At 38.1% G+C, this 27,136-nt stretch overlaps 1 protein-coding gene across 9 annotated transcripts in view; it reads left to right on the top strand.

Moving 5' to 3' along the window:
- Positions 1-27,136, top strand: part of LDB2 (LIM domain binding 2) — a 392,474-nt gene that overhangs the window by 291,593 nt on the left and 73,745 nt on the right. For all 9 annotated transcript variants that reach the window (XM_012472395.2, XM_012472392.2, XM_012472390.2 and 6 more), the window contains exons 3-5: positions 15,546-15,718; positions 22,816-22,938; positions 25,653-25,736. In XM_012472395.2, coding sequence (XP_012327818.1) covers positions 15,546-15,718; positions 22,816-22,938; positions 25,653-25,736 — 380 coding nt within the window. The remainder of the gene's footprint in view (positions 1-15,545; positions 15,719-22,815; positions 22,939-25,652; positions 25,737-27,136) is intronic.

Below are 27,136 nucleotides of genomic sequence, written 5' to 3'. Positions count from 1 at the left end.
TATTGACTCTTATCCAAATTACCAGTTTGTGTCTTTTAATTGAGGCATTTAGCCCATTTACATTTAAAGTTAGTATTGTTATGTGTGAATTTGACCCTGTCATCATGCTGCTATTTGGTTATTTCACACTCTAGTTGATGCATTTTTTTGGTAGTGTCATTGGTCTTTATATTTTGGTGTGTTTTTGCAGTGGCTGATACTGATTTTTCCTTTTCATATTTAGTGTTTCTTTTAGGAGCTCTTGCAGGGCAGGCCTGATGGTAACAAAATCCTTTAGCATTTGCTTGTCTGGAAAGGATTTTATTTATCCTTCACTTATGAAGTTTAGTTTGGCTGGATATGAAATTCTGGGTTGGAAATTCTTTTCTTTAAGAACTGAATATTGGCCTCTAATCTCTTCTGACTTATAGAGTTTCTACTGAGAAGTGTGCTGTTAGACCAATGGGCTTCTTTTTGTAGGTGACCTGGCCTTTCTCTCTGGCTGCCCTTAACAGTTTTTTATTCATTTCAACCTTGGAGAATCTGATGATTATGTGTCTTGGGGTTGATCTTCCCATGGAATATCTTAATGGTGTTCTCTGTATTTCCTGAATTTGCGTGTTGGCCTGTCTTGCTAGGTTGGGAAAGTTCTCCTGGATAATGAAAACACACGTATTAAGTGTTTCCATTCTCCCCATCTTCTTCTGGTACTCCATTCTATCTTAGGTTCAGTTGTTTTATGAAGTCTCATATTTCTGGAGGCTTTGTTCATTCCTTTTCATTCTTTTTTTCACTGTTCTTGTCTGAATGTCTTATTTCAGTAAGGTGGTCTCCAAACTGATATTCTTTCTTCCACTTGGTTGATTTGGCTGTTGATACTTGTGTATGCCTCACAATGTTCTTGTGCTATGTTTTTCAGCTCCATCAGATAGTTTATGTTCCTCTCTAAACTGGTTATTCTAGTTAGCAATTCATCTTACTTTTTATCAAGGTTCTTAGCTTCTTTGCATTGGGTTAGAACATGCTCCTTTAGCCCACTGTACTTTTTTATTACTCATCTTCTGAAGCCTACTTCTGTCAATTCATCCATCTGATCCTCTGCCTAGTTCTGTATCCTTGATGGAGAAACATTGTGATCATTTGGAGGAGAAGAGGCACTCTGGCCTTTTGGGTTTTCAGCATTTTTTCGCTGATACTTTCTCATCTTTGTGAGTTTGTCTGGTTTTGGTCTTTGAGACTGCTGACCCTCGGATGGGGATTTTGTGGGGGACATTTTGTTGTTGTTGATACTGTTGTTGTTTCTCTCTGCTTGTTTGTTTTTCTTTCAATAGTCGGGTCCCTCTTCTGTAGGGTGCTGCAGTTTGCTGGAGGTTCACTTCAGGCCATATTCATCTGATTTGCTCCAGTGCCTGGAGATATCACTTAAGGAGGCTGGAGAGCAGCAAAGATGGTGTCTGCTCCTTCTTCTGAGACCTATGAGCTCAAAGTGCACCAACCTGATGCCAGTAGGATTGCTCCTGTATAGGGTGTCTGACAGCGCCTGTTGGTGGGTCTCACCCAGTTGGGTGGCACAGGGAGCAAGACCCATTTAACGAAGCACTTTGTCCCTTGGTGGAGAGAGTGTGTTTTGCTGGGGATCTGAATTCTGTTCCTGAGCCTCTGGCTGGAGTTATTGGAGACCCTGTGTGGAAGCACTGCCCACTGAGGAAGGATGGGTCAGGGTTGGGCCTGAAGAGACACTCTGGCCGAAGACAGCCATAGCTGGTGTATTGGGCTGTGGGGACAAGTCTTGGGACCAAGCTGTCCAGCCTTCCTTGCCCCAGCAGGGGAAAAGCAGTCTGGAGCTGTAGAAATGGGTGTCACCCTTCCCCAACCCAGGGAGCTTAGCCTGTTAGGCAGTTGCAAGTCCCGATGATGGAGCTGCACCTCCCTCAAGGAGCTCAAAAGGCTTGGACAGCAAGCAGTGCAGCTGGTGCTCGTTGCGCCTCCCCCGGGAGTTCAGTAGGCTTAAGCAGATTCCAGCTGAGAGGTTGTAAGAGTCTGAAGATTCCGGGGTTGGAACACTAGGTTCTGGTGGGGTGGGTTTGCAAGTGGAATCTTCTGATCTGTGGATTGCACAGTTCTGTGGAAAAAGCACAGTTTACCCGGCTGGGTAGCAAGCTCACTTACTTGGCAGGGAGGAGGGGTACCCCTTCCCCATGTGGTTCTCAGGTAGGCCACCGCCCTACACTGCTCTTTCTTTCCGTGGGTCACAGCAGCTTCTAGTCAATTTTGATGAGAGAACATGGATACCTTGATTGCTGGTGAAGGATTCACTGGCTTATTGTGTTTTTTTTCCCATGGGAGCCTCCAATCACCACTGCTTCTAGTTGGCCATCTTAGCCCCATTCCCCCAGACCTTCTTAATAGTTTTTGATAGTGACAGGAGAGAGAGAATGAAGCCTGAGAGAAAAGCCTGAGCTGTGGCCCTGCAATGGAGCAGCCCTGGTCCTGATTCTCATAGTCCAGCAAATCTCTGGTGTTCCTCTCTCCCTGTCAGAAGGTCTCCTCTCCTCCTGGAGGTGATGGAGTGCAAACTGTCCAGAGTTGCCATTCATCTTTAGGAATGGAGCCCCAGTCCCCCACTGAAAGGTGATGGGATAGCTTCAAGGAAGGATGATGGAATAGTAGCAGAATGTTCGGTGCACTGGTTATGTGTTTAACCCATGACAGACATTAGTGACCTGTGTGAGCACCAGCACCTAGGTCCAAAAATCAGGCTGACCAGGGTCATTTCAGAACCTACAGAATGCCCAGAAACTGCTTTCTCTTGCATAAATCCTAGGGTTTTGCTGGAAACCTGCACACAGAATGTCAGACCTCACAGCTGGTGCCCAGGCAATGTTTCAGACTTGGGTGGGTATAGTTGGGCTATTCCGTCACACTGCCTGAGAGCCTATGCAACATTCATTCTCTGTCAAAACGGTTGTTCCTTTTCTTGTAGACAATCCAAGGGTCAGAAGCACAGCCCCCGGTGGACTCCTGTGGAATGTGAATCTGACCCTCTTTTACTGCTTCTCATTTCCAAAGACTTTTACTTCCTGTAAAATGCCCTGGAATGCTGACCTAGCATGCAAATAGTCTTTTTGTTTTGTTTTTTAAAGAAGTGTGATTTTATATATGAGTCAGATGTTTGTGAATTGTGCACATTAGTATGATAAGGTAGAAACCCCATCAAAACTAAGTTGTCTCAAATAGGAGACTTGGTTTTTAACTTGCAAAACTCAAAATTAACTTTAAAAATGAATGTTTTAAAATGATTACTCTAAACCATAAACCATATTCTGGACTAGAACATTGAGACATGAAAATTCCAGATACAGGGCTCTAAAACCTTATTTCCCCTTTTTTGTGGTCTTGATTCTCTTGAACCTGAAATGAAAGTGGTCTTACCTCTGTGTTAGAAACCCGTGTGTATGCATAACAAGTTTGAGATTGGCAGACTGTCCAAATAGGTGTGCCAAGTCCACATTAATCCACTTGCCAAACATCTCATAAGTAGCTATTTACATCACAAATGTGCCATGATACTGAAATGATCAAGAAACGTTCTCTGCCTTGAGGGAACTACAGTCACTGAAGGAAAGACAGTAAAATTGATGATTACAATGCAATGGGATGAGTCCCAAAGTCTGTGCATAAACAAGGTATTACAGGAGTGATAAGTAGAGCTAACACGTGTCAGGCACTGTGCTAAGCACTTCACGTGCATAGTGTTAATACTTGCAACTGCCCACTGGAGCAGTTATTGTTGTATCGCCATTTTGTATCTGAATAAACTAGGGTTTAGAGAGCATAAATCATTTGTTCAATGTCACAGGATGAGTAAGTAGCACAGCCAGTGTATGAATCAGAAACTTTCACTGCAGTGCTCAAGTTTATGATCACTTTAAGAATACAAAGCAGAGAATGAGAGACTCAAAAAGGCAAGGAGGATGGTGCTGGACCTGTGACTTGAGGATGCCTAAGAGTTTGGATAAAACAGAAGAGAAGAAGCAAGGCCTCCCTGGGTGGTAGATGCTGAGTGAGCAAAGATTTCAAGGAAAGCAAGTGCATGGCACCACTAAGGAAGTAGATGAAATTGAAACAGCATTGAGAAAAGGGTGTGGGGGAGATCCAGTTTATTATTTTAATTCTACAAACCTTTCTTTTGACTTCAAAATTCTCTTTCAAGGGTCATATTTTATTAGCTTCTATTTTAGTAATCGCTTAATACTTTAGAAAAAACGTCTTGTATAATATCCAGCCCTGAGGAAAGGACCAGTTTTACCCAAGTCTGCCTTGTCTCTACAGAAAGGAAATCATCTCTTTCACCACTCTTAGAATTGGTAAAGGTTGATGATTCCTAGTTTAGATTAAATAGGAAATTACACACATATATCTGTTTCTCTGGCAACATTTCTCTAACCCAGATGAATCATGTTGATATTAAAACACAAAATTAAATGACATATGGTGTCCCTATTGGTTTGAGTTGGAGAAGTCCTGATAAAACATATTGAAATAATTTTATAAGAATTCTTAAAGTTTGTCACCTTTGAAAAATAAAGGAGTAGATTTTCTTTTTTACTTCTCTAGTCTGGAGTAATTTTTCCATGTAGCCAAGTGAATGGATTTTGGGTAGAAAACTGCAAACCATCTGAAAAGGTCAAATGTAAATTAGTCACTTGGAGCAATAGCCATGTGAGCTGGATGCCTGTTATTAATTAATTACTTTTATCATTTACATGCAGGTAAACTTTTGAGTACTTGAGGGTTGTCACTTTGTGAGGGACGTGCTTTACGATCTAAATGACAAAAAATTAAAAACTTGACAATAGTAAGTGTTGGTGAAGGTTGTGGGTGAAACAGGTACTATCAGGGCTGGTAAGGAAGTAAATCGGTAACAGCATTTTGAAGGGCAATGTCTGGTACGTAATAAAATAAAATACATATTTCCCTTTCTCAGGGTCTACCCTGTTGGGAAATGAATGTAAAACAATCTCTCATGTCCCTTAACATGGGAATATCTAGATAACTTGTGATACAGCCATACTCTAGATTACAATGCAGCATTTAAAATCAATGAATGAGTCTTCTTATGTACACTAACATATTTAAAGCTGAAAATGTATTATTGAGTAAAAAAAGGATAAATTCTACCATATATATAGATATATTTAATATAATGTTGTATAAATAAACACAACACAAAATGAAACAAAAGATACTCATACAAAATGAGTTTTCTATGAGGATATATATATATATATATATATATATGAATGTATAATTTAAAAATCTAGTAGGCTAGGGACTATTGATAAAAAGATGACCTAGGAAGTGGTGAAGGCACTGAGATTGGTGGGTTTAGGGTGGTCAGGGAAGCTACACTTACTGGTAACTGTTTCACTTAACCCTACCTGTTTAAACAAATAAATTTTCATATTCCAATGTCTGAACATCATAGAAAGGTATTTTTTGCTCCAAAGTCCAAATGGGTTCTTCCCAAATGTGGCAGCTCCCCTCCTGGTTGTAATTTAGGAAATCAGAGGCTCCTCCATTTCCTGACTCCTCCATCCTTAGGGCAGTGATGGGGGCAGGGAAGTCTCTGGAATTTGCCCACTGGGTCTTCAGCATCTGGATGTCAGGGAGACAGTGTGCCAGTTACACACAGAATGATTTTACTGGCCTGTCTGGAGGTGAGATTTCCCTTCTTGATGTCTATTCTGTTGAACAAAATGAAAACAATGGGAGTGTTGGTTAGGCACTGGCCACAATTCTGTCACAAGACAGCAATGAGCTGAAAGGGAGTTTGAGGATTCTGTAAGATCTGGTTCAACACCTGGAGAAAAGAATCAAATTTAGTGACTAGCTAGTGAGTACCTGTGAATTTTTTTTTTTTGTAATTGTATTACTAATGTGACTTAAAAACTAATAAAAATTAAATCAAGACATAGAAATTAACCAACACTGGTTGATTAAAAACAAGTATTCTATTTTATTCCATACTAACTCCAAGTAAGCTATGTAGTTTTACTTCTCTGATCATGGAATTTCACTCCTGTTAAAAGGGAGGTGTGGAATATAATCATGGATAACCTAATTACTTTTATTAAATAATGTCAGCATTTTATATGTTATTTTTTTCCACATCTGTTAAGTGCCATTTATGATCTCTAATCAAGAGCTAATCAGTATTACCATAGTTGAGATCATCCTACTCGAATCAGAGAAACATGTTAAGTATGCTATTTTTTAATAATTTAAAAAAATATGGAACTAGCTTAAGGTGCATTTTATCTTCAGGAATCCATTGAGATTAGGAAATTCTGCTGGGAATTACTGGACTAAACCTTTTGCTGGCCCTATCACTCTAACTTAGCATCCATCAAGTGGCTCAAATAGAGCACTGCTTTTACTGACATTTGCAAAAGGAATGAATGAATTCATAAGTTTAATTTATCCAAAAATGTGGTATATGTGTGTGTAAGAGAAAGTAAGGTTTATACTAAGAGTGCAAAAGGTGTTCAATAATTGAAAATATATTAATGGATAGTTTTCTAAAGAAAAATTAATACTACTGTAAAGGCATGTGGTCAAATTAATCATCTATCAGGATTAAAAAGAAAAAAATCATAAAATCAAGGAATAGAATAATAGTTTGTTTTTCTTTCCATAGTAAGTAACAAGATCTCAAGTAAACATAGTATTTCCCTTAATCCTAGAGACGTTCTGTAAAAATCTCAAGGGGAAAAAATAATGCCCACTACTTCCCTCATTATTTAATATTTTTTCCTGAAAGTTCTGATATATATACATTATGAAAGAAGAATTTGTCTATTATGTTATTGCAATGGTTAGAACAGAAATATATATGGAAAAGGAGAATCTATATATAGGTAAGGAGAAAGGGAACAAAAATATCAATATTTGAGAATAGTGGGGTTTTTTGCCTAGAAAATTTTTAAAACTATTAATATTAATAAGTATTCAGTTAAATGACTGGGTTACAAATGGAAATACAATTTTTTAAATTCCATTAACCATTTAGCATAACTAAAATATTTAAGAATCTTAAGAAATGTCAAGTATCCAAATATAGAAAACTACAAACTTCAGAGGGTGCAATGTATTTGTTGGCCAGGCATGATGGGTCATGCCTGTAATCCCAGCTCTTTGGGAAGCTAGGGCAGGAGGGTCTGCTGAGGCCAGGAGTTCAAGACCAGCTGGACCCAGTCTCTATAAAGAAATAAAAAATTTAGCCTGTCATGGCGGCACCTGTGGTCTCAGCCTACTTGGGTGTCTGAGCCAGGAGGATTCTTTGAGTCCAGGAGTTTGAGTTTACAGTGAGCTATGATTGCACCACTGCACTCTAGCCTAAGTGACAGAGTCAGACTCTTTCTCTAAAAGAAAGAAAAAAGAAAAAAATGATGGAATTGTTTTGAGATAAAAATAAAGGTTTAAACAACTGGACATACATTTCATATTCTTGTATAGGAAGATTGGATATATTAAAGATGTCAACTTTTTTTTAGTACATTTAATTTAATTTGAGTCAGTCTTTCATTCTCTCTCCTTATTTCTTTTTTGAATTTAACATAATTATTTTAAGCCTCATATGAAGAATAAAAAACAGAGTACAGTTATGAAAATGCTGAAGTAAAAGAGTAATACAGAGGGCAAATATAAATCTACCAGAGGTAAACTACATCCTGAAGTTTTAATAACTAAAAGGATATTGTACCATCATAAGGAGAGAGCAAGAGCTCTATATAATGGAGTAGCTCATCCAGACAAGGTCCTCCAAGGTATGAATATGTAACATCTGACCAAGGCAGCAGCCCACATGATGAGAATGTACCACCTTGCCTAACACATGCTGTTGCTTCTGCCGTGACCACTCTTTTCCCCCGCCCTCTGTGCCTGATTAACGTCTCTTCATCCTTATCTCGGGTCTTTCTCTGACACCTCACTCTCTTCCTATGGACTCTGCATTATCTTTATGAGCCATTAGTACCAGAGCATGGACTTATTACGGAAGTTAGTAAAGGATTTCAATTTCATACTTAAAGAGTGTTTAATTCATACTAAGATGTCCAGCCAGGTGTGGTGGCGGGCACCTGTAGTCCCAGGTACTCAGGAGGCTGAAGCAGACGAATAGCTTGAAACTAGGAGGTGGAGGCTGCAGTGAGCTGAGATCACATCAGTGCACTCCAGCCTGGGTGAAAGAGCAAGATTCTGTTTCAACAACAACAACAACAAAAAAGTCCAGTTAGAAGGAGGTCTTCATTGCTGTGGACCTCTCCTGTACAATGCTATTGTCAGTACTTTGGATCAAAGGCAAAAAGGTTTTGCCAGCATGAAAGGCACACATCTAAGAGAAATAGCCCATAGTATTACTGACAGATACAAAGTAATCTGAATATGTCAAAGTACTGGGTTCAATCAAATGAGATGAACCCTATCAGGTTTATATGTAAGCTCCTACAACTTGGGAGCTATAAATTAACACATTTATTGCACTGACTCATTCATTATCATGTGTCAGGCAATGGGAAAACAGGAGAGACAAGATGGAGCCATGACACACATCTTGCTTGCCCTTAATTGGTGAATTCCTGATGCTAAGAATTGCTTGATGAAAAGCTCTGTAACTGCAGGAATGGGGTCTGTCTTGGTCATCATTGTTTTTCCAGCACCTAACACCTAGTGCAAGCAAGGTAGGGTGACTCAAGTCTTGGTCAAGTTATTAAAAATTGGTTAGGTAGAAAGTGGAAGAAAAAATGTCTATTAAATTTATAAGAGGATCAAACTTTTTTTTTTTTTTTTTGATGTTTTGAGACCATGTTGGCAGCTGGATAACGCATTCAGGAAAAACAGAGTAAATTATATCATTGGCCAAAATCTTTCAATGTCATGACATTGCACTAAGGATAAAATGGAAGCCATTTGCCATGGTTTAGAAAGTTCCACATAATCTGAGCCTGCCTCTTTCTGTGACCTCATCTTCTATCATCTTGTTCTCTGACCACCCTCCTGCCATAAAGCCTTCTTTCTGATACCGTAACACACCAAACATGTTCAATCAAAATTCATTCCTGTCTTAGGGCTTTTGCCCTTATGGCTCCTGGGCCTGGACCTCTTTAATTCCAGATCTTCGAATGGCTTTGTTCAATTAGGACTCACCTCCATTATCACTTCCTCATGACAGCCTTCCAGGCTGGCCAGTCTAAACTAGTCAACCTTTCCAGGCCGTCAAGTTTATTCTCTGTGTCCCTACTTGTCTGTTTATTTCCAGCACCTAGAACAATACCTGACCTGTAGTAGTCACTTAATAAGCACATATGAAATAAATGAATCTTTGAAATAGCAAGACTGGTCATCAGAGAGAAACTATTCAAGTAAATTGGTTTGGTTGAGAAAATAAGTAAAAGGCATATTAGAATGAAAGTCGTGTCAATTTATAAAAGTAAAAGTAATTAATTAATTCGATTTGCATTCCCTTCACCAAGAATGACGAGATCTACCTTGAATCGGTATCACTCCCATACAGGTCAAGCATATTTTATTTCTATTGTTTTGGCTATATAGAATGGTTATTTACCATAAATGAAATCATCAGTATTGTTTATCTCACTCCTAGGAGCATATTCATTTGCATGTCAGCATAATGCATTCACTGATTTCTGAATACAGATAAGTTTAAACTTTAATGACTCTTGGTGTTTATTATGTGTCTGAATAATACAATTTCCACTTGGATTTTCGAGGTATAGCAGAACTACGGTAGCTTTGGCAGAACCGCATAAAACCACCTAGATTTAGCCAACCAATTGATCTAATATTTAGATAAAAATTTTAAAAATCATAATATAGTAAATAATTTTAATATAATTAAGTTTGCCTAATTAAAAACACATTGTCGGTCATATGGTTCTCTCTTTTCAGAGTTGGAAAATCATCAGCTAAATAATGACCATGTGTTAAGTGGCATTAATATATTGTTAGTTACAAATTTTCCTCTTCACATTTTATTATAATCAGACTCTCAACCACTTTCATTTCTTGGAAGTGAATTGTCTTTGAAACACAGAAATTATAGACATTTAAAATTGTAATTTATGTCCCCAAATTAAAAGGTCTTACATTAGATAATGGTTTCTCAAAAGACTTGTAGAACTTCGGAGTCCTTAGTATCTTTAAAGATAAACTTGAGAATTGCAGTTTGGTAAGGGTATTTACCAAGAACTTAGAGTCCCACCTAATACAGAGAGTTAGAAATTCTCAAAATAAGAAGTAATTGCTACATTGATTTCCCTAAAAGTATTTGTGTATAGCTTACCAGGTTTTTGTTTTAATCTTTTGTTATTATTTTAACTTTGTACTTCAATAAATAGTTTGAATATTTTCCTAGGTGGTTGTTTTCTACATGCAGTTTCTTTCATGTGAATTACTTATAAATATCCTTAAGAGCTTTTTTTAAAAGGTGTTTCTTAATTACTAAAAGAGATAAAATGCTCTAAAAATGAGACCTTCTGCTTTGGGGAGGATGCATAGTAGTTTATGTCTTCTTTATGAGCTCCCAGCTTGTATTACACCGTTTGTTTCTAAACAAGGAAAGAAGTTAGTTAATATCTATGAATATGCTATAGATTCCTAATATCTGCAAATAATACAAACAAGAAAAGATAGAAACTAGATCCTGTCTCCACCACATTACCTCATCCCATCAGCTTCCATAGCAAGAATTTCTGGGGAGTAAGGATGGATGTAAACAAAACAGAACAACAATGAAAATCTCCCTAAGGAACTTGAAAGCAGGGATCCACAGCCCAATTAGCTATGAATAAAATCTTAGCTATTTCTGGACTAATCATATTTACCTATAAAGTGTAAAGTATAATTTAGACATTCTTTATACACATTTCAGCTCCTCAATAATTTAATGTATGATTTTCTTTGCTCTTTCATGAATACATAGATAAATAATATATGGTATATTTTACTCACCTAGCATCACAGAAAATCTTCCTGTGCTATCTGGCTCTCCATACTTCCCGGCTTTTGGAGCTTTGATCTAAATGTGTTAGAAAAGTAGCATCGCCTTTATAATCTACTATAATATTAATCTCACTCCAACAATATTTAGAGGACATAATCCTTTTCATAGGAGTACAATGCAGATTTATGTATATCAATATTTAAATTATTTTAATTCCATGTATTAAAGTATAAATGTAAAGTGTAAGTTTGACCTATGAATATAACAGTATAAAATTTAAATAGATTTGGAACTGCTGTGGCTGTCGCTTTAGATGACCACTGAACCCAAATCTGAAATGTTCACTGATTTAGTCATTTATAGCCAACTAAATCAGTGCAATGCAATGGCATGGTTGACTGCATTAAAAGAACATGCTAATCTCAGAGCTTCAGAAATAATAAAATTGTACATTGAATTCGGGATACAGGAGATACTGGTAAAGTGTTCAAAATCACAAATCCATTTTTAAGCTTTATCAGCAATCACGTCATGTTATAGATACTTAGATACTTGTTACCTCTCCTGATAGAAATGAATTTGAAAGACAGGGACAAAAATCTATCTTTGTGTTTGTAGCATCTACCATGGAGCTTTACACCTACTCCAGGTTCAGTGGATGTTTACAGAATAAACTGATAAATGATCAATAGGATGATTTCTTCAGGCACATGGGATTTTGTTCTGGCTGTCTCTGTCATTCACTGTGCATTATTATTATTGCACATTGTGTGCCTGTGTGCATGGTATATGCATGTATCTCTTGTATTTCTGATTACTCTCCCTTGTAGAACAGAAGCTCTTGGCAAGTATAGTCTCTGTGGGAAGCAGAATAATACCCTATGCAAGATACCGTGTTTGAATCCCTGATGTCTGTGAATGTGACCTTACATGGCAAAAGGGGCTTTGCAGATCTGATAAGTTAAGGATCTTGAAATGGGAAGATTATCCTGGATTCTTTGGGTGGATTCAGGGCAATCACAAGGATCCTGAAAGTCAAGAGGGAGGCAGAAGAGGAAGTGAGAATGGTGCCTCGCCATCCCCCAACTTCCCCCTGTGAGTTTTGAAGATGGAGGAAGGGGCCACATGAAAGGAACGTGAACAACCTCTAGAGGATGAAACAAACAAGTAAATAGATTCTCCCTGAGAACCTCCAGAAAGGAATTCAGCCCTGCTGAGAACCTGACATTAGCCCAGCAAGCCCCATGTCTGATTGTTGGGGCTATGAAATAATAGGTTTGTGGTGTTGTAGGCCACTACATTGGTGGTAATTTGTTATCACAACAACAGGAAACTAATACAATCTCCAAAGCTTTGTAATCTCCTGCAGCTTCTAAGACAGTGTGTTACACAGTCACATATCTCTTGCTGTTGATCGCTGTCATCACTTCCTCTTTATTCTCTTAGTGTTTGCTACACTGTCCATGCCAGAAGAGGACTGCAGTAGTCAGGATTCCTCTATTTGCAGATGACAGAAACCTAACACTAATTAGCTTGAGAAAAAGGAGGGGCACACCTCACATAAGTGTGACCCTAAGGGATGGCATTGGCTTTACTATGAGCTGAGACTAGGGCCCGAATCAGTCTATGAAGACTCTATTAATTTGCTTTGCTTTTCTTCTGCATGCAGACTCCTATGTTTCCATGACTTGCAAGTTTTTCCTGGCAAAACTTCCCTCTTTCTTTCAGGGAAGGATTCTTATTTGACTACCTTTGTGGCTAATGTAGTTGAAAGGGGCTACAGTTATCTACTGACACATTAAAAAACACCCCAACACATGTTGGCTTAAAATACACACATTTCTTTTATTTACATATGATTCTGAATTGTGTGCAAGGCATGTCAGGGACAACTCATCTCTGCTCCATGTGACATCAGCCTGACGCAGCTCAGTTGGAGCTCAGGGATTCACTTCCTGAACAGCTTCTTCCATGCAAGCTAGTGCTGTTTGTTGGCTGGAAGCTCAGCTGGGGTTGCTGGCTGGAAGACTCAGTTCTTCACATGACCTCTCCACGTGACTAGGTTGGGCTTCTCATAGTATGGTAGTCTTACAGTAGTAGGACTTTGTACATAGCAACTGACTTCTTCCTGAGGACAAAGTGAAAGCGTCCAGTTCTTAAAGTGTAGCCCAAAACTGATACAGGGATACTCTGTATCAGCCACATTCAATTGATTAAAGCAGATCACAGGGCCAAGCTCAGACTTATGGAGAGGAGACTATATACGCAAGGGTGTGAATACCATTGTCATGGTTTACTGGGGCCACCGGACTGTGGGGGTTTAGTCCACTATGGTAAATAATGAATCTTTGTGACTAATGGTCTAAATAGGACCATGGGAAAACGGGAGGGCAGGCTCACAAAGGAAACGGGGCTGAAAACAAACCTCCAGTATCCATGGCAACCATTTCCTAGAGTGCTAGAAATTATTCAATAAAGCAAAGCTGTTTTTTTTATTAAGTATATTTACTATGTAATTTGTACATTTTCTGGATTTGGGGAAGTAATTAAAAACTTAGATTTAAAGTTAAAGAATCTCAAACTTTTTTCCCATTCAACTTTTCTTATACTATGAATGAAAATGATGGTAATATATAGATATATAGCCAACAGTGCTTAAAGGAATTAAAGTGTGCAGGATTCGTGATAAATAAAGTATAATGTTACTAATCCAATGGTGGTTATTTGCCATAACCTTTTTAATGTGACACTTCTTTGGCCCACATCTGCATTTTTATGGTTTGCATTTATTCTTAACAGTATGAATCCCAATTTGTCAAATTACTTAGACTGATTTATGATAATTAGCTTTAAGTTAGAATATTTGAAATGCATTCAATTAATTTTATCTGTTTAGTGAAGTACAATATGGATTTTAGCATTACAAAGTTTTCTTTATAATATTAGCTATGCATGTGTTAAAGGATATGGTGGACTCCAATTACTCTCATTTGTATTTTATATTTAGAAAATGAGCATGTAGTATTGGGGATTAGGCAATATTTAGAAAATGTATGTAGAAGGATTATCTAGGACAGAATCACAGAAAATCCTGGACTATTTAGCACATACTTGTTGATTGATTTTACCTGCAGCAAACATGAGGCAGTAACAACTGTATAAATTATTTAGAGACTAGTCATCCATATGGGGATTCCTTAAAATCATTTCAGAAAACAATTTGGTATGGTATTTTCTTTATACTTATTTTTTCCAAGTTCATGTACAAAAGAGATATAGATCCATACAAAGTGGATTATCACTGATTCTTTTAAAATAAAGTTAAAAGAATATTTTAAAACATTCAAATGATGATTAGGTGATCTTTCTTAGCTAAAGTTTTTTTGATAGTTTATTTATCTTAAATATTATTTTTGTCTTTCAAAGGGTATTATATAGTGAATATAAGAGATTTATTAAAAACCTTGGATTACTTGCGAGTGCTTTAGAACTTTGCCTTAAAATCTGCACATAGGCAAAATTCTTGATATTATGAGTTGGGATTTCCAGTGTAAGAGGATTTCAAATCACTGCTGAAAAAAGGGCTTGTTACAGATTCCTAAGTGTCCTGTATCAGAAAGGCCCAGCAACTTACACAATCGCTGAAACTAAAATGGGGCAGGACCAGACACATGGAATGAAAGAGCTCAATTTAGACCAAGTGAAAGGTATCAACTTCTCTTAAAATGAGCCTTTTATTCTAGAGAGCTATCTTATACAACTCCAAAAGCAGATAGAATAATCAGCATTTACGTAGTTATGAATCTCTTTGTATTTGGAGATGGGATTTTTTATTTTTAAGATTTCCATTGTTTAAAGTAGTTTGAGACATAGTGTTGGGAAGAGCAGATATATGGGTGTTTGTAGACAAGCAGTTAGAGACCTCAAATATTTACTTACAAGTAATGTGACTTTGAAATATTCAAAGTAATCTTTTTTTTCCCCTGTAATAACATTTTTGGATCTCAGTCCTGCACTCTCTTGGGGTTGTTCTGAAGATCCAATGAGAGAATACCAAAATACTTTACACACTGCAAAGCATTATGTTATTAAAATTTATATTATCACTACTACTAATGAAACTAAAACATGACTGGGTAACTGGCCTATACATGATGCATTAAAAAATCCAAGTATATTGGATGTGTCTTATTTTTATAAACAGGTTCCCTCCAAAAGTATACATGGTCCAAAGTAGTTCATGCATTTCTCCCTTATTATTTTTAAAGTACTAACCCTTATTTTACTGACTTACAGTGGACACAAAATCTGGAGAGATGACTAAACACATTTTTCCCGAATAGTTGGGGATTATATTTTATTAGCTGCAATCCAGAAGGGTCATGGGTGTTTTTAAGGAGAAATTTGCAGAGAAATTTGCCTCCTGGTATGGTTGCTTGAGATGATCAGTATCTGGTTGTAGGAGGTTTGGCAATGGTGTTGGGTGTGTGGTGCTGGTGGGATACTTTTGTTAATGGTTTGTTTCTCTGTGTTTCTCTCCCAGCTATCGGCAGGACCCTCATCCCCCGTTACTTTAGCACTGTGTTTGAAGGAGGGGTGACCGACCTGTATTACATTCTCAAACACTCGAAAGAGTCATACCACAACTCATCCATCACGGTGGACTGCGACCAGTGTACCATGGTCACCCAGCACGGGAAGCCCATGTTTACCAAGGTACAGGACAGGCTGTCACATGCCCAGCTTTTCCTACTCTGAGTGCATTAAAGGATAATAATAATTGTGGGTTTCCTATGGAACTTGGGGCTGATTGCTCATCTCGCAGACGCTTTCAACACCAGGAGAGAATCTTTCTTGTTTGGGACATGGGTTGATTCTTGGGGTGAACTCCATTCTAAGATGTGCACATGAGATACTGAGCACATGAAAATCAAAAAGGAGGGAGTCCAAAACCGAGAGGTAGAGAGGTTCTACTGCCTTTTAAATTGTAGTTGCTAGATTAGAATTGTTTTATACAAAAGATCTGCTATAGCTGAAAGAACATAGCCTATTGTGTGGTCAGCACTATATTTGTACTTCGTTACTAAAATAACTTTTTAGAGCTGAATTCAAATTTGAATAAGGGAAGAATCCACTAACCACAATCCAACTTTAATCTGTAAGGAACATAAAAACTTTAAAATGTCAATGAAATTAGGAAATTCAACAAGCAGCTGATCAGGTATAGTTATAAAAGAGTGAATGTGGAGAGGACAAATGTCAGGATCAGATTATCACAATGTTTGAGGCTGAATTCAAAGCCCCGTGAAGGCTGCGAAATGACAAATAGAAGAGATAGAGATTTAAACTTATCTTCTATACATTTTAGATCTATGACTCTTGCCCTACATAGAAAATTGACATATGGAATATTCCCTCTTACCCAATACCCTTCTGGAACACTATAGATAATCTCCTTATGTCCTTTTGCAGGTAGAAAAATTAGTAAGAACAAATATTTAATCACAGAGTCTGACAAACAGAAGTTTGTTTTAATAAACACTTGTTCACTGCATTTTGACTAAGACTCAACATGAAATTAATTTGTGATATTAATGATAGCAGCTATCTCTTTTAGTTCAAAACACAAATGACAACCCTCTGTTTATACTTAAGAGAGGTTGAAACACCAGGGTTAATTGCAAAAGCCCAATGTATAAAACTGAAGATGAGTTTATTACTTAGGCAATTTTGCTGCAAGCATAAAAATATAATGTTTCTCATTTATTCATTGATCTTATCTTATTGGTACAGTTTCATCTCTCCAGTTCCATGCTGGTATACAAAACCAGGCAAAGGAAATGGTTAGAAAATGCAAAAACAAATCATCAAATACCATTCATTCTATGGCATCTTAATTTTGTCAGCAGACTTTAAAATGTGGGAAAGGGTAGGGTTTTTCTTTCTTCCTGTTCTAACAGGCAAAGAGGAAAGTTGTCATTCAGAGACAAAGAAGCTTCACACTGGATGCAGAAGTTTTGGCTGGCAAGAGACTTTTGCTACATGGAAAGTAACAATCACCTGAATAATCGTTTAATCTGCCCATGTCTTACTTCATTCTGGAGATGCAGAACATTTACATAATCTTGTAGATCAGACGGATATGCAAGCCATTCACTTTGCAGGCCATTCATTTCTAGTGTTACAAAGTCTTAACATTGCAGAGAAAGCCTTTCTCTGCTGCTTCATTATTGTTTTATTTTTTCCCTCTAGGCTTAATGTTATTTTTAGGTTAATTCAAGAGAAACATACCAACTCCTTATGCTGTAAGGGGGAAAGAAAATCCATGACAATTAAATTAAAAACTTTGCTGTAATTAAGGAGCTGCTTCCACAGCCAGTAGCCATTGAAAACAAAAATGCATTTTGTAGTAGTCCTTTAATATATTTCCTCAATGTCTTTCTTTCTCAGGCTAAAATTGTTTCATAAGTGAACATAGCTGCTCTGAAGGTTTAGTGCTGAACACTTGGGACTTGTTTTAGATAGAAAAGAATTCCATTCTTCTGATGAATCCATAAAGTGTGATTTTCACTCAAATCAAGGAACTAAAGTTTTCCTGTGTTGCATTCTTTCTCATCCTGAAATGCTCCTCTCAGATGGTTGAATAGTTTGTTCAGCTATCTAAGGCGGTCACCAGAAAGACCCAAGCACTTTCCTGAACACAGCTCCCTTGCTCCAAGCAGCTGTTTGGACCAACCATCTGACTCTACTCCAAGGAAGTGTATTTGCCAACTCCTGAAATGAATATTTCCATACCGTGAGGAAAAATATCACTTTCTGGGAAATGGAGCTCAGTTACGTGGACTTAGTCCAGATGCTAATTATGCACATTTATTTTTAGGAATTTTCAAAGTATCTATTTCTTTTTCTTTTATTCCTCTCTTGATTTTTTGGTTTTTTGCTCCTTGGTGATTATTATAACACTCAAAAAACTTTCCAATATTTTTGTTCTCATATTAATTAAAAATAACTCATTTACATCTAATAAAATAAGGCTGTTTACTACAAAACAGTGGGTTAATGACTTTTCAGACCTTTTTACAAAGAAAAAGGGTTCAGAAGCCAATGTTTATTTTTAAAGGGAAGCCTGCTATTAGTCCTTAGCATATATGCAGACAGCATCGCAGTGTTCTAATTTAGTCTATCAATAAACTCTCATTCCCCAAATAGCATTTGACCCCGCGGTTCTGAGTTGCTTTTATGAAAATTTCATCAACTGGTGAATCAAAAATCAGCCGCAATCCTGATCAACAGAAATATTAACTATTCCTCAGGAGTGTCATGAGCATTTTGCAATTTCCTGGTACCAGGAACATTATTGATTATGGATAAATATATAATTAGAATTTTAAAACACATATGATAAAGCCTTTCTTTTATGTTTTCAGTTTTTTAATCAAATAGAAAACAAGGCTTAATAATCAGAAGAGCAGACATCAAGGTTTTCAGAATTAAAGACCCCGAGTAATATTTATATTGAAGGATGTGAACATTGGTGGATGCTGGGAGGAACACTCTCTAGGGTACATTCTAGGGGTTAATTTCAGATTTTACAAACTGGAACAAAGTTATGGCCATTATTGTACACCCTTATCATCTCTATAAAGATAGGTTTATGTTTTCTCTGTTCTCACTTATTCATTGTGAAATCATTTACTACAATAGAGAAGTACCATGGAAATGCATCCACCAATTTTCCTATATGAATACTCACTTATGTCTTTGACAGCTCATCCTTCCTACCTTAGCCTGTATACCACATTATATTTTAGATTTCTACTCTTCTCCTGATTCTAAGCAAATATAATATCAATGGTCAGATCATGCTCTAATGTGTGTGTGTATATATATGTATAATACATATGTATGCATTTGCATATGAAGTACCTCTAAGGAAAATACAATGAGCTTTGCACAACTGTTAATCTAAAAGCACTATTCCATGCATGCTGTTCCAAGCATAAAAACTAAGAAAATTAGATAAACGCTCCCACTTAACATTCACACTTGATTTCATCAAAGCTATATGAGAATCATTGTATTATACAGCTATATACACAGTCACTATTGCATTACAATTAGCCAAAGAAAGAAAAGGGTTAAAAAGCTACTGGTTAGTTTGAGAAATGTTCTTTTTTAGTTCTCTTGTTCCTGGCCTAGTCTCAAGCTAGCACGTGATCGGCTGAATGCCTGCCAGCCTCTTTCTTGTTGATCCTCCGGAGACCATCTGTACTGGGGGCATTGATTAGAGTGTGTCTGCTGGGATTACATCTTTTCTGTTGCCATGCCAACTAATCAGCTGATTTTGGTTACCACAGAAACAAAATGTCAGAGCTCACAGTACGGTAACATGAATTCAGCACAACAGAAAATGTTTTCTTAATTGGGGACCCTTTTGATTTTGGATTCCAAGTGAAAGGCAGCTTTTAAAAAAAAAGGGCCGACTTCAGATAAAAGCTACATTAATTGTATTGATTAAGAGGAATGCACAGAATTTTTCTGAAGAGAGAAGACATTAATTCCCTTTTATAGGCTATGCCTGTTTTCTTATCATTTCTGAATAGGGAATACGTATGTATTTTTTCTTATTTGCCTCCATTCCGTTGCTGGCTGTTGCATGTAAAACAAATCACAAAGCCTTTGGTTTTCTTTAATTTCTATGATGGGTACAGGTGTGAAGGGCCTGCCTAGGGCCTGGAAGGTGTGGATGTAATTACTTGGGGAAGACCAGCAGTGACCAAAATCCCCCTCCATCCTTTCATTCAAAGAAGTCATTTATTTTTCCTTAAAAAAAAATCCAGTGCAGTCAACTCAGATTTGATTCCAAGGATTCCTGTCTTGCACATGGTATACCCTAGTTAAACCCTTAGTTTTGACTGAAAATAGGAGAAACCCAAGGCTTGCTGCAATTTACCATTTATTAGGTCCATGACAGTTTGAATGTAAGAAATGTCCCCAACTAGCTTGCTCTGTTACCATGAACAAAGGACACAATTTAACTTGATCTTAAGGATGCTCCCACTGAGTAATCCGTCAGTAGGCGTGCATACATGCCTTCCCATTATGAAATTCTCTCCCAATAGAAGTAAACCAGAACCTTCACCTGCCCGGTGTTTGTGGTTCATAAATGCAAAACAAATATACTAGGTAACTTTTAAAAGGCTAACATTTAACTAAGCTAATATTTGTTTAAATATCCAATAATCCCCCCTTTAAAAAGAGGATTATAGCATCCAAATAGCCCTGTCCTGTTTTGTCAAGACATTTCACTGTTGATAGCTCCCTATAGCTATCTCTGTTTTCTGAAAGCTGTCACCACAGGTGGCTTCTGTCATGCCAACACCCCAGGGGGAATCGTGTGGCTTAATCTCCATGCAACTCTTTTGAATGTCTTGGTAAATTAATTCCAAAGCTGATGATGCTCAAGGGGACAGGTTTGGGGACGCTGAAGTCTTCTCCCATCTCTGTGTACTCAACTCCCATGGCTGAGACACCAGAAACAAGGCTCTGAAGATTACACAGCCAAGGGGTTCCCAGCCAAGGTGCCCAAATGCCTGAAATTACCCACGGATCCTGCTAATTGGGTCTGAGGCAAAGGTCTTCACCCAGATTATCAATAATTATCCCACAGTGTCTCTGAGACCTTTGAAAAGACAAGGATGGCACACATTAACAGCATCTTTCTTGAGTAGTGTCCCATCAACACTTGTTAGCAATTCTGTACTGGCATTTGACATGTTTAAAGAACATGTGACCTTCAATTAGAGGCCATGGGATGGGATGCACCCAAGCCAGTGCGCAGACCAAGTTACAACTCAAAAAGTGGTAGTGTTTTGTATTACATTTCCAAAGAGGAAAGTGATTATTAACATTTGATGAAAAGTTGATATATATTCATGGACTATAGTTTTACAAATACTTATATTCTCTCTTCAGTTAATTAATTTTTACTTATTTATTTGTTTCTGAGTGTGTTTTTTCAAGTTTCTGGAGGATTGCATGTTTGTTTTTAGCCTAGGAAGTCTTTCTCTAAAAAGCTTGATCAGAAGCCCAATGCAGTAAGAGACAGACAAAAATCAAAGCTGCTCGGTGAAATCTAGAAAGTCAATGGGGACCTCAAGCTGAGATGGAGGCCCAGCTCCTCCCAGGAGAGCCCTGAGATCCCGCCGCTGGTGAACTTCTAGGTCTCAGGTGGCACATGATGACCATTACTGGTCTAGGGCTTTGTGTTTCTTTGGTAGCATTCTTTTTTTGTTTGTTTGTTTGAGACAGAGTTTCACTCTTGTTGCCCACGCTGGAGTGCAATGGCAAGCTCTCGGCTCATCACAACCTCTGCCTCCTGGGTTCAAACAATTCTTCTGCCTCAGCCTCCTGAGTAGCTGGGATTGCAGGCATGCACCACCACACCTGGTTAAGTTTTTGCATTTTTGGTAGAGACAAGGTTACACCATGTTGATCAGGCTGATCTCGAACTCCTGACCTCATGATCCACCTGCCTCAGCCTCTCAAAGTGCTGTGATTACAGGCGTGAGCCACCGCACCCTGCTGGTAGCATTCTTTTTATCTGTAGGGCTGTCATTTGCCGTTACCCTACTACATGGCAGGCACAATTCCAGGCAGTCTACATACATGATTTCATTTAATGTATTTATCTAACATCCTTACCCAAGGACATTTCTATTTCCATTTTACATATGAGAAAAACAAGAATTTGGGGAATTTATTAGATTTTTCCCAAAGTTCCAGAATGACTAAAAAGTAGAGTTGGGATTCAAATCCACTACTGTCTGGTGCCAAAGTATCCACCTACTACTTTGTACTGCTTTCCTAAGGCAGAAATGGTCTGATTAATGAGTTGTAACTATTTAAACTGAGCTGTTTAAACACTACCACCACTTCCTATCTTATAGTTGAAATAGGCTCAGTACTTTGTGATTGCCTAGCACTTTCTTTCATTTCAAAGTCCTTAATAGTGAACGGAATGGTAAATAAAATAGGAATTGCATGCTAAAAATGATATGAATATCAAAAAAAGATTAAAATGCTACTGTCACTGATTACTCTATCAAGGAAGAGACCCCTCAAAATTCTATTATGTTTCATTAATAATATATATATTTTCTTAGAAAGAATAAAGGGTCCCATCCCCCTAAGACTAGCCTTCTATGCAAGCAGAATTTGTCATTACTGATGTGCTGAGATTCAAGAAATATAGTTTCGCCACATGCTTCTATTTTCTACACGTCAGTAACTGATATCGCCTGCCTTGGGTTAAGCATTGCCCTCTGGAGTTTCTTTCTGGAAATAAAAACTTCCTCTAGTTGGGTCAAGTTGTAGTAGCTCACACTTAAACACGAATGAGTTTATTGGGTACTTGGTCCCAGAATAGGATAACCAAGATTAGAATAGGAGCTCAAGCCTCTATGACTGAAGGATGATGAAAATGGAGGAAAACTTTTTGACCCAATGTCACTATAAGATGAGTTTTATCTCCATATTTACAGATGAGGAAACTGAGGCTCATAGAGTTTCAGTAGTAACTAGTAGAATTACTAGCACATAGTAAGCAGCTGTAAAGTCTTTTGGACCCATTGATTTTAGAGCTGACATTTGTACCATGTGCGGTGGACAAATCACTTGTGTCACATCTTTACCAAAAGTTAGCACTGCCCAAGGGCAGAAAGGGAGACCATACTGAGTAGCTGATGTGTGAGTTACAAAATGTGGCTTTCACAAAGTACATAACAAATGACTGTGTTGTTTGTCGCTTGTAGGTATGTACAGAGGGCAGACTGATCTTGGAGTTCACCTTTGATGATCTCATGAGAATAAAAACATGGCACTTTACCATTAGACAATACCGAGAGTTAGTCCCGAGAAGCATTCTAGCCATGCATGTAAGTAATTTAATTTCTGTTTTGCTTTGCTTTCTTTTCTTTTTTTTTTTCCTCCTTCATTTCACTCAAGGGGAAATACCCAGTCCTCTCTCCGTGAAAGAATTCCAGTCATTGTCACGCTTTAGGTAATTAACTCTAAATATTGAGTTTTGTTCTCAGCCATTTTAATCCACAGGCCCTTTTCTCCCCTTTTTGTTTCCAAGTTTGGTACATTGTGAGACTATTTTTGATACTTTATTATTTTGAACTCCAAATTGAGGTTACTTCAATAAACAGTTTGTACTTTTCTTAAATTCCATTCAGTCATTATCAAGAACTGCTCTGCTCGGGCTAATAAACCTGTTATGTATAACTGGGGAATGAAATAAAACAAGAAGTTAGAAAAACAGTTTCCAGTTTTGATTAGAACCATCTGACGAGACATGAGACTCCGCTACCTTCAGATTCATGTTAGAAGTTGGTCCTCCCTGATCACAGTGCTGAATTTGAAGTGGAATATCTGGGCTTTTCTTGGTTTCTTTTGACCATAAATCACATCATATTTACTGAGCACAAATTAGGTGTAAAGATGGATTCTATGCTAATCTAGAGACGTATTTTAAATGTAAGTAGGAACTAGTCAGGTGCACTCTCTTAAGAAGTCGTCAAAGGCATCGACTTAAATTTAAGTCTCTCCTCTATAATACGTGATGCAGCCGCTTCCATGAAAACCATTGGAGCAAAATCAGACTTCATATGCCTGATTTTAAAGACCCTGAACAATCAAAAGAAAGTAACATAACAGTAACTACCATTTACTGAGTGTTTACTATGCCAGGCCTTGAGCTAAGCATTTTGTATACCTCATGATATTGAATCCTCACAGTCATGCAGACAGGTGAGTTCATATTATTCCTATTTTAAAAATGAGGAAACTGAGGTTCAGAGAAATTCAATACATTGCCCCATGTTTTTTAGCCCAAAGGTAGCAAAATCAAGATTTTGCCCCAGCTGGTTCTGACTTTGTCTCCCAGCTATCCCATTACCAGCTATCTCTCCACAAGTTTGTTCTCAGCCACCTCTTTCTGACTAGTTAACCCAAGCTCTGCCCTTCCCCTCAGCCTTGTGCTTTCTGTTGTGGCACCCTACTTTCCTGCTCCATGATTTCTGACTGTCTGTGCTCCAAGCCCTTGATTTTTAAAGCTTAGTTTACATCCTCCACTCTCTTTGAGGAAGTCTGGAATATTCACTTCTATTACTCTCAAAATAGACTAAAAGGCAGCAAAGGATAGTAGCTGGGATCCCGGGCCTGGTATTGAGACCACATAGGGTTGGACCCTTGCTCCCGTGTGGCTTTGGCAAATGATGTGACATCTCTGTGCTTCTAGTCCCTCATCTATAAAATGGATATGGTAATAAAGTATGTCTCAGAGACTCAAACTAAGAGTTAATGACTGTAAAGCACTTAGAACAATGCCTGGCACATAGTGTCTCCTCTACGGGTTTTGGCAATTGGCTCTCATCATCATCATCAGTAGCCACAGCAGCAGGAACAACATTTTTGCATTCCTTTCTTATTATCTTTTGCATCTTCTGACTGACATGTAAGCTCCTTGAGGTTGACCCTGACTACTTGATAGAACAAACACTTCCTAGCACATGAGACGGGTTTAATGTATATAAGATAAATGTCAGAGAAGACCCCTTTTAGGAAATTGACATGAAACTGGTATGCTCTGTTTTCTCCTGCATTTTTTATTTATATACACAAATTCAGTTGGTGATATCACTACGAGAAAAAGTAAGTACAGAAAAGAATAAGTCACATTAGTCTAACCTAGTCTCATGAAGGCAGACAGGGAGACAAGGGGATGTTTACTTCCATCTCCCTCTGTTTAGTGCCAATTTGCTTATATCAATTAAGAAAGAAGGAACGGCAAACAGAAAGAACATCAACCAAGAGACTCATTTTAAAATGGATCCCAGAAAGGATTTTCATTTTTTTCTAGGCAAACAGAACATTTGGCGTGGCCCATAGTACTTTACATCCCTTTTTAAAATGTGGCTGACATTTTGGAAAATGTGATACTTACTCTTACAGTCCTACAGAATAAAAATTGTTGGGGATATCTATTTCCAGAGTCAGCTTAATGGGAAGGAGAGTTAGAATCCTCTGTCTCTCTGTATGTGTGTGTGCCTGTGTGTGCGTGTGTGCATGTGTGTGTGTGTGTGTGTGTGTGTGTGTGTGTATTTCATGTCTATGGCAAAGTTTTCCAATACAGCCCTCAACCCCAAGCTGTAAAAACACCACCACTGTCACATCAGGAAACAAAGGCCAGTCCTGAAGCATGGCTCTGCCCAGTCCAGAGGGCCTGGCTTCTCTAATGAGGGCGGTAGACCTGGAGCTCTCCTGGCAGGGTTCTGTGACTCAGGCTGGAGGGCTGAGTGCCAAGGCCTCTCCAGGAAGAAGTAACATCATTTCTCCCAAGGACTGAAAGCACACTGAGCAGTTTGGGTTTTCCCCCCCGTCTTACACAATTGATCTGAAAATGTCCTTGAGTGTTATATACAAGTGTCTTCGAAATGTGAATTAAATTACCTCCAGCAGCCTGCCCTCCAAAAGCAAATCGACAATGTTGAGACTGCACTTCTTAGCAGCTGTAGCACAGTCTGAGATTTTCTTAGGACCATCCTGTAGTGGTAAAATACATGTGGGTTTTTTTTTTTCCATTTAGGCACAAGATCCTCAGGTCCTGGATCAGCTGTCCAAAAACATCACCAGGATGGGGCTAACAAACTTCACCCTCAACTACCTCAGGGTAAGACCATTGAATGGTTTTATTTTTTGGTGAGTTTGAAAAGTACTTCAGAAGTTTATATGCATCTTGAACCAAGAAGTTAAAATGAGGTACTGGGGATATAGCACAATGTCTATGTTCTGTACCAGATGTGTGTGTGTGTGTGTGTGTGTGTGTGTGTGTGTTTTCAATGGAGGACAGGGTTTAATTAACAAAGCATCAAAACTAGAATTTGTCAGGGTTGAGTCCTATATCTATATGTCTCTTGGAATTAATTATTCAAAGGTTAGGAATGTTCCATTGTCACAAAATGCTTTGTTGCTGCTCTCCTTATGGTTGTCTCAAGTTCAGATGGGCTATTAGTGAGTTCACTGCCCCTATGCCTCCATCCAGACACTGGTCTCACCTTAGGAGAATCAATGTACTGCCTTCATAGAGTCTCCTGCAGAAATCCAATCCTGTGCTGAAGCACAGATATTTCTAAGACTTCGTAGGGACTCTCTGAACACATGTCATATATTTGGTGGGGGAGGGAAATGGATATAAATTCAGTTTTTATTTTTTAAAAAGTAAATGTTTTAAGCAAAATTCCCTGTGAAATATGCAGAACCTCCATATTTGACCTCAAAGAGTAATATATCACACTGATTTTTAGGATGGAGTAGCAGTAGTCCACTTACAGGTAGGGAATATGGTTTCATTCATAAAGCAAGCATTGTCCTCCAGAATCCATGAGAAGGCAGTGGCTGCATTTCACATGCCTTTGCCTCTGAGATGCTGAGTTCCTTCATTGTACAGCAGTTTATCTCTCCAGGACCTCCCACTCCATTATAAAGTTTATGTCATTGCTTTTTTAACCTTAAGTGTATTCCAGGTTTCTGAGTTGTGTTTTGTATTCACAATCCTTTATGAACAGCCATTTTACACTGGTTGAAATGCTGAAATGCTTTGGCAGGGCTTGCTCTTCCATGAATTAAGAGTGATTTGGGAAGATTCCTCAAAGTCCTTCACACATTGCAATGTGCCAGGAACTGGGCTGGACATTCAAAAGGAATTGACAAAAGTCATGCTACCTGTCATCAAGAAACTCACTCCTATGAAAGGTGGACCCATAAAGAGAGAAAATTATATGCAAAATGGTAAATGCCATGATAGAAGTTTCCAGAAGGAATTATGAAAACACAAAACAGAGGAACTTTAGATGCCTCAGTCAGAGAAGGCTTCATGGGAATGATGATGCTTGACTTGAGCATGAAAGAATGGATAAAGTTAAACCTGATGAAAGGGGAAGGAAGGATATTTCCATCAAGGGGGAATAAGGGACGGTGGATTGAAGAATGGAACTCCAAACAGTTGTATGATGCAGGAACTGAAGTGAGAGGCCAGGAGGGCTGCAAGAGAGAGTTAGTTGGGAAACAGGT

The sequence above is a fragment of the Aotus nancymaae genome, unplaced genomic scaffold, assembly GCF_030222135.1.
Source record: "Aotus nancymaae isolate 86718 unplaced genomic scaffold, 86718_ANA_hifiasm-v0.15.2.pri h1tg000006l, whole genome shotgun sequence".
Taxonomy (NCBI): Eukaryota; Metazoa; Chordata; class Mammalia; order Primates; family Aotidae; genus Aotus; species Aotus nancymaae.
The sequence above is the reverse complement of the archived record's forward strand: the minus strand, read 5'-3'. Positions and strand labels throughout refer to the sequence as shown.